This window comes from Centruroides vittatus, unplaced genomic scaffold (genome assembly GCF_030686945.1).
Source record: "Centruroides vittatus isolate TY-2023 unplaced genomic scaffold, ASM3068694v2 contig_109, whole genome shotgun sequence".
NCBI classification, from domain to species: Eukaryota; Metazoa; Arthropoda; class Arachnida; order Scorpiones; family Buthidae; genus Centruroides; species Centruroides vittatus.
The window spans coordinates 368060-377110 of NW_027120701.1; the positions used below are offsets into that span (position 1 = coordinate 368060).

General features: G+C 30.8%; 1 protein-coding gene across 1 annotated transcript; it reads left to right on the forward strand.

Annotated features, from left to right (window-relative positions):
• Positions 1–5119, forward strand: LOC136975666 (uncharacterized). Its single transcript, XM_067270776.1, has 6 exons — positions 1–155; positions 228–437; positions 1821–2040; positions 4249–4480; positions 4564–4693; positions 4853–5119. Exons 1-6 carry the CDS (start codon positions 39–41, stop codon positions 5054–5056), a joined length of 1113 nt encoding a protein of 370 aa, XP_067126877.1. The 5' UTR covers positions 1–38; the 3' UTR covers positions 5057–5119.
• Positions 5120–9051: the final 3932 nt, after the last annotated feature.

A 9051-nucleotide genomic window follows, 5' to 3' on the forward strand; every position in this document is an offset into this window, starting at 1 on the left:
TTAATATTATTTTGTAAATTTAGGAATAATCTGCAGAAATGGCAATCATTTTACCGGTATTGTTTACATATGCTATGGTTGGGATTACTTTTGATTACAAAAATTATGTAAAAGAAAATTATGCTATTTATGGTAATTTATATCATAATTCAACAGTAAGTAATAATAAAACAAACTTTATATTTAAAAAATTTAATTATTAAATTATATAAATTTATATTTTTAAGGTAAAAATCGATGAGAAATATTCTTCACAATATAAAGTGATCGAAGTTCCTAAAGACGTCAGAGATCTTTATGATATTGATGCAAGATTATCTTTGCGTATGAAACTCTATTCTTATAGATCGAATTCTTTCATTGATGGTTTAATTAAAAATTCTATTGGAAATAAACGCAACAATTTAGAAATCCACATTTATGTTCAATATCAAAAGGTATATAAAAATACTATATTATTCAGTAAAATTAAGATTAACTAGTTATAATCCTGAAAAGTCGAATTACAACACCATAAAAGTAAAGGCACAGTGTTACAAAATTCGCTGAAAAGATAGAGTTGTTGAAATATGCTAACCATCAAAAATAAGCAAAAGAGATGCCAAGTAAATTCATTTATTTAATAACGAGGCTACATACCGGTACATGTGCAGTAATATATTATATTATATGTATCTATATGCGATTAACAACAAGATTATCAATTACTGCCTTAGATGGATGTCGTGTGACATCCATATAAAACGAAGCAAACATACAGATTAAAGGAAAATGCTTTCAGTGAAGTTGTCAACCTTATCGGTTGACAACTTCACTGTCAACCTTACAGGCTCAATTGATAATAAATCTGTGCATATGATGTTCCTGTGATAATAAATGTGAAATATGCACAAGGAGTGTCCGTCTGTCACGCGTGTTCTCATCTTAAACTATAATGCTGAGTGTTTGCACTGCTTTCCTCCGATAAAATATTTAATAAAGCATTGCTTTTAAATTATCTTGCAAACACTTCTGTCTAGGTTGAAATAGTTTCTAATATAGACAGAAGCAAAATATATCGATGAATAATGCATGTTTCTGCTCGAATTTTTAGTTTGTTGAATTCTCTACAGAATCATGCATTGAGTCCTGTATCGCAGAGTTAGTGGTACGCTTTTAGCATGTTGTCTAACTTGGAAGCCAATCTCATGCAAATGTTTCTTAGTTGTTTGCGTAGCTATAATTACACTACCAATATTCGGTACATGAGATTTAATCTCCCTTCAGCAGCAAAAGAATTATGCACTTCTATGTTCCTAATGTATCAAATGTCTTTCTAATCTCTGCTTCCATACACCGCTCCCACGTCAAACATTTCCTGAGTGTTCCTGAAATCACTGTACCATTCAGCGTTGCACAGTAATGACATTAAAGCACAAATGAGTAGAATTGGAATTAACGACAACCCTACTTATCTAAACTAAGCAATCATGTTCTAGTAGACATCAATTAAATAGCGTTGTATTTCTTTATATTCAATTGTTTATATTCTAGGTATACTGTAAGCTTTTAACAAAGTTTTTTGCGTTTATTCATGTCTCATAAGGTAGTGGCGTATTTCCAGTCTAACCATTTTCATGCCCCTTCCATCACTATCTGTGACATAATTCGCTACTGAAGTTTAATTATTCTCATATAACAGTCTCCTCTTTTTTACAATTCCACAAACTGACGCTTTTTCATTCATTGTATTGCAATTTTACTGTTGAAAAATTTAACTTCTAATTTATTCGGATTTTTATAAATGAAATAATGATATTAATAGAATTGTATTTTAATAGAGTATAGTAGGAATTCCCGAAGATGCTAAACCATACTATGACTTAGAATCAAGGCTTAATAAGTCATCTAGCACTCATTTTGTCAAGAGAACAAGAAACGGTGCAATAATACAAATAACGCTCCTATTTCCTTGTAAATCTGAGGATCATCGACAAAAAGTTTTAAAAGTTGTACTAAACCATTTACCAAAATCTGGTACATTCGATAAGAAATTTATTGGTAAGATCTTCTATTGTTTCTTAGTATTTATCAGTATTTTAAATTCTTTATATACTTTGGAAAACATAATTATTAGTTTTTAACTCTCCCCGCCCTGTCAGCATCAAAACAACCTTTTTAACAAAAGGTTTTTGTGATTACGGGGTTGGATTATTGTGGATGCCTCTCCACACAGCCAACAAGAATAAAATTAGCAACACATATGTACTGTACTTTAGTTATCTCTATGCTGTTAATGTTATTCTTGTTGAATCGTGATGAATTATTTCTTACTTTCTAGAAAATACCTGTATGTAATGTTGTATACATATCTAGTAGTCCAAATTAAATCATATTTTATATACTGCTGTTTCCGTACATACAAAAAAACTTCTGCAGCAAAAAATTTAGTTGTCAAACCCACCACTACGGGAATTGCGGAGCTTCATGCGGCAGAAATAAACATAGCAAATTTACAGTGTACATGTGTCAATTTCTGGCTATAAAACTGCCTATGGTATATGAAATATTATTTGCATTATTTCAGACCGGTAGTGATGTTCATTTATGCGCCTTTCTTGTAGTGCTGTTTAGTAAAAAAAATGCTAATGCTGCGTTTCCATTGAAAGTTATAACACATTAAGAAATCGCAGCGTTACATGTTCCGCAGAGGTGAGTTTTTGAACTAAATTTTTTCTTGGTGTTATATCTTAATATGTGCTAAAACCAAAAATCAAAGAGGTTTAAAATACAAATTAGAAACACAAACGGGTAAGTTATCAATCCCTGATTTATGATACATTACTGTGGCTGGTTCTAGAAGAAAGAAATCATAATTCGGATATCGAGTTTGTTCTCGAAGTTTTCTTCTATATGTATTGTGAACATTCTAGGACAGGGATGGGCAACCCGCGGCCCTCGGGCCGCATGCGGCCCGCAGTAATATTTTTTGCGGCTCGCGTGGCTTAAAATATGAATAAATATATCAATTTCCCAGCTTAATGATATATTCGACAAAAATTCAAACGTTATTATCTACAACTTATATTCGTGAAAAGTTTTTCGCAATGAATTTAGTAAAAATTAAAATAAGAAACCGGCTAACAGACACATCGAATCTAATTTAAAACTAGCGGTGACTAATATTTAACCGAATATTTCCGATATATTACGTTTAAATCGGTGCCAGAAGCTATATTAAGTATACATATGCTAATTTATAATTATATATGAATAAAGAATTGTGATTTACCGACAGTTCCCCCCTCTTTTTTCTTGTGTGCGGCCCGCGTCAGTTCAAAAGTTTTGAAATGCGGCCCTTACGTAGAAAAAGGTTGCCCATTCCTGTTCTAGGACATTTCGCCGACAGGTGTATAAGGGATTCTCAATTTTTTAAAATTCTTATTGTACTTTTTAGACTATTAAACCAGATAACCCCTAGAGCAAAATAGCTGTTACACCCCAGCTTCCATAATCATTGTTACATATATAGATTAAAAGAAGGCACGAAAAACGATTTGAAATAAGAATCTGTAATACGTATCTTTATTGACATATTTGTATGATTTTTCACGTTCATAAACAGAAAAAAGTTTTTAACATGAAGAATACAGAAAAACAGTAAAGTTTATCGTAAATTTAAAAGTACTGTACTGCAACTTTTTTTAAAAATTTCATGCTCAGAATGGATCCATCCAGGACTTCAAACGTCGATAGAACCCAAATTAACTGAGTCAACTCACCTATAAAAATGTCATTTGGAAAATCAGATTAATAACAGAGCATTCCTTTTATTCTTAAAAAATTTTAAGAGGCGAAAAGTAATTTATTCCGGTAAGTACTATTTACTTGTAGCCAGGTAGATAACACCACTGGACACTGATAGTTGGCTATTGGTTCCTACCAAACCAACGGGCTGGTACCATATAATAGTTTTACCCGGCGCAACCCCTTTGTAAGTTTTCCCATGTGTTGCGTTGCCGTCTCCCATTAAACCAAACCGAACGATTAAATGCCTTAAAAAAGAAACTCTCAAAGCAATTATTTCAATTTCCTAATATTACAGAACTTTCATCTGTCTCTTCTGGACTTTCAGGATGGATCTTTACTTCAATGTCCATCAGGCATTCAAACTGAAAGATTCATAAATTATTTTATGATAATCCTTAAATTAGAAATAAAATAATATAGTTATAAATTAGTAATATATTTTAATACATTTTCCTTCAGAGGGACTTCAAAATGTCGAAAAAGAACTTGGAAGTGATTACCCTGGATTTTATTTTCGACAACAATATTGTGCTGGATGTAAATCATTCTTGAAAAGTAACTTGAAAGATATTTTAGAAACAGCTGAAAATCTAAATGAGATGTTGAAAGATAACAATGGGGTTCCAATTAAGATGGAACTAGAGGATCTTTCAACTGTGTTTAAGGGCCTCCCAGCTTTTGAAGAAAATCAGTAAGTTTTCTTTTAAATTCTGAAAGTTCACAATGAACTAGACATAATTTCTAAAAGTTTGACAAAATTGATAAATTTTAAAGAGAAATAATTAAAAAGTTGGATGAAGTTGAAGAATTATACAACGATATTCAAATTGCAAGAAACACTTTCTTAGATTGGGATTACGATAGATCTTTACCAGATGATTTTGACTCGGAAGAAGAAAAAATGGTAAATTTATTTTTATAACAAAAATTATTTAAAATATAATATACAGTATTTAAAAATAAATAACTTAAATTAGCATAAAACAAAGTGTAATTTAACGTACTAATGGTTATTCATGAAATAGTAACAAATTTTTAATGTTATGGTTTTACTTTTCTACAGATTAATCAATTTCATATTGACTTACAAAAAGCAAAAGAAGAATTTACAACAGCTATACTTAATCTAGATATTTCTTCATCGGCGTCAATAAATCAATTCGATGAAGCTTATAAGGCTTATGGACCTACAGACACACACGATCGGTTCCAAAAGAGATTGGAAGAAATACAAAAGAAAGTTGATAAAATTCATTCTAAACATTGAGATATGCATTTATTGTTTAATGTATATTTTCTTTAATTTGAATAAATATGATATGTTATAGAAGAGTTACATGCAAACTGAAATTTTGGCGCATTCGAGATTTGGATTCGCATCACACACACGTGAGAAACAGGCTTTATCGGAGAAGGTTACGTAGATATTTGGCTGAAATCTTAACATAACATGTATGTTAAGATTTTATTATTATTTTATGTGAAATTTTTCGTATTCAAAAAAATATAACTTTTTCTTGCTGTTTGTTAGTAACGGTGTTGGTCTTTCTCGATTCCCAAAAGATTCTATTTGGAAGTAATTAGTGATTTTGAAACTCGAATGGTCTGAGATGAAACTTCACATAATTTGAGTAAAGGAATCTTTACTTTGGATGTAATTATTTCATAAAGTTATTAATATTTTGCTCATTAGATCGATTTCCAACATTATACAGTTTTATCTATTTAACAGATCATGGGAGAAGTTCGCTTAAAAGAGCACGTTCTCGATTTCTCCCCCAGTTTACATATTATAAGTCAATGTTGCAGATTATCGGGACAAAGTTACGTCTAGGATGCATGGCAATCTACACTATGATGTGCATATGTTATGTAAAGAGGTTATGGAACTTCCTATTAGTCAACTTTTAAATACGGACAGTTAAAATATTTTTTACAGGTTTATAATGGAGAGGTTTCATTGACACACGTATAAGACAATTACATATGTTAAAAAAGTATAGTAAAATATACATAAACAAACAATGCAAATCACGTATACGTCTTAATCTCGAGTGGGCGAGACAAATGAATAGCGAAGTGATTAGTGAAATCATATTAATTAATTAATTTAACCAGGCAATAGACACGCTGTTCTTTCTTACATAGGGAAGAGAGGGACTAGTTGTGACACAGACAAGCTGTGTCAGAACTTATAACTTTTTACTTTGAGGCTGATATACTGAATGCCATCATTGCATTCTACGCATCTCTCTTAATATTGCATATGAAGTTGGACAAAGAATATTGCGCAGCATTGAAGTTTTACTAGTTAATGTGTTTTTAGGGACGAAAAGTAAAATTTGCGTATGCAGATTAAATTACATGATAATAAATATAAATAATATATTTTTGTCAATCCAGGAGTATTTTAAATGGCCAGCCAGAAAGCAAACAATATGCAAAAATTCAGAACACAATTGTAATTTTTAACGCGCTGTCTATAATTTAACAATTTTTATTTAAATTTATTGAGTCCATTACTTCCGACGCGATATAAGTAAGATATTCATAATTGTGACAAGCAAAAGGTTACAAGATTAAGTGAAAGCGACTGAAAAAGTAGACAGAAAGGTGTATTTTACAGCACTTTTTAATGTTTTTAGAATGTCTATACTTTAATGTGTCACAAATGACTTTTATCCGAGTGCTATTACACTCACATAAACTGTGCAGTGATAACAAACAATGATCATTATTATGTATGACTTAATTGCCAATCTGAAGATATGTAGAGAGTAATGATGGTTATGTTTCAACCAAATATGCCAACGACTAGTCTAACCTACATATTTTGGTTTATAGGTCTTAGTCAGTTTACGTTAACTTTTCTCATTCTTAATTTTCAAAGTTTATTATTAGCTAATTCTTATTTTATAACTGTAGTGTTATAAAGACCTTGTATATACATTATAAGAAAAACATTCCAAATAAATTCAAAACAGGTTGTTATATTCGCGTCAGTTGTTTTTATCTGTTCATAGCTTTTAATTCAAAGCATTTTCCCTGTTATTGTTATATTCTTTGGACTTTACAAGTCTTTTGCATTATTATCACTGATTGCTTCACACACTTGTAGAAAATAATAAATTACTCGGAACTATTTAAAACCTGCATAAAGGTTTCAAGCTCATATAATGAGGGGGACGATAAGGTACTCAATGTTGTGTTAGAAGTGCAGCTAGTATACACATTATATAGAAAATACTAAAAACTCTCACAGCTAACCGCGCCCTTTCCTACTGAGTAGCATACATATATTAAAAAATAGAACCTAACTAGCAAAAATGAAAAGTTTATTAATTTGTAAGGGATACTTTAATACCTGTATGCATAAGCACCAGTCCGTATTATTCCAGAATAAAGTAGAGTATCGGAAAAATAAATTCAATGTACGGTTGATCAACTGACTTTAACTTTTGCTTAATCATCTTTTATCGCTGATTTATTAATAGAATAAGTACCGTGTAGAAAGTCAGTGGAATCATGCTCGACATTCCATACACCATTTTCAAATTTCTAGGCTTACAGGAAAGCAACGCTGAACGTCTGACGTACACGTTTTCGCGTTTAAAACTTCGGCCTCAACCTCGCTATTAACACACATCAACAAGACGATAATTACGTATAGTCAGTGGCAACAGAAAAATACATAAATACATACATTACAGTATGTTTTGGTTAAATATCATCAGATGCAGGCATATTGGAATTCAATTAACAGAAAATAGGCATGTTACCCCAAGAAAAATGTGGCATCTTTTCCATTTGTCAGGGTAAGAGGCCTAGTGGAGTCACGTGTTCTAGCATATCCGATCGGGATCGGCGGTAGCTGACAATGGAAACTTCAGAACCTTAACTACATCACACATTAATTGTTTTTCTCAGTTTTTAATAAATTCTATTTTAACTTTTAGTTTTAGAATTACACTAGAAACATTTCACAACAGGAAACTTCGTTCTATCTTTCTTTTATTCCTCTCAGATGTAGGAAATGTGGTAACGGTAGTCAACTTTAGCGTTCCGCACTTAATATTGGCCCAACGATCCATCGTACAAACACATAACAATATCTTACGCCATCTTTTGAAAATATCAAAAATTAGGCATCTTTTCCCGATTACCATCTTACCCCGATCCACCCTCTATCTAACATTAAAAATATTATTTAACATTAAAGACATACAAGAGAAAATGCATGATAAACGTGTATAAAATATTAAAAAAGTGCTAAATGTGACACTTAAAAATACTTCAGTTAAATACAATTAATATCAGTTTTGTAAGCAATATTATAGTGTCTAATATCATGTTTGACAAATCAATAATTATTTATTTATTTTTATTATTTACTTATTTATTTATTTAGCTAAATTGTTTAGTAATCTAATTTTCATCTGCCAATTTTTAATTTGTCGTTGTAAGAATTGTGGGGTTCCAGCTCAGGTTCGAATGTCTCACACTCACACACCTCTTTTTCATACGTACAGAAAATATCTTGAAGTTTTTTGCATTTCTGAATGTGTCAAGGACTCCTGAGTTCAATCATTAAAAATTTTGGGGTTGCCGTGTAGTATAGAACAAAACCAGAAAAGTAAAAACAACTGTGTAATTAACAGGTTAAATTATGTCTTGATATAATTTCGTTTTTTAATTTATACGATCCACAGTTGTAAAACACTCTTAAACAAGATGCTTGATCAAACTAAAATGAAACTGTTTAGTTTATTCACGGATTCAGTTCCCATTTCGCTACGAAAATATCAAACGAATATGGTTCATAAACATCGATATTCGTTGTAATTGTTAGACAGCTGATTGAAAGGTTTTAAATAAAGAAATCATCTTTAATTAAAGTAATAGCAGCGTAAACACAAAAGTTTATGAACACGAGTAATTAATTAAAGTACATCGTTTAATATAATATCATAAGAAAAAAATACTACTGACTTTGCTATAAACATAGTACATAAATAAATTTATTATTATTAAGATCATTTTACTCCCTTCTAAATTTTAGAAGAATTGATATCGTGCAAGACAGTGCTAATACAATTGACTTCTGAATGAAACTTTCATGATTTTAGACGTAAATAATTAAATTATTTAAAAAGTAATATTACTAATGTTCTAAAGTAAGCCGAAATTTTCTCTATTATTATCTACAATTTAGATCACAGTGATGTATAAAAAAAAAGACTAGAATCGTTTGTTACATAGAAC

What these genes read in the sequence shown, in the direction of transcription:
- LOC136975666 (XM_067270776.1), top strand. Translation starts at nt 39, where the DNA reads ATGGCAATCATTTTACCGGTATTGTTTACATATGCTATGGTTGGGATT. An exon ending in CCAGCTTTTGAAGAAAATCA is followed by an intron (nt 4,481 to 4,563) that starts GTAAGTTTTCTT and finishes TAAATTTTAAAG; the next exon opens with AGAAATAATTAAAAAGTTGG. An exon ending in ACTCGGAAGAAGAAAAAATG is followed by an intron (nt 4,694 to 4,852) that starts GTAAATTTATTT and finishes ACTTTTCTACAG; the next exon opens with ATTAATCAATTTCATATTGA.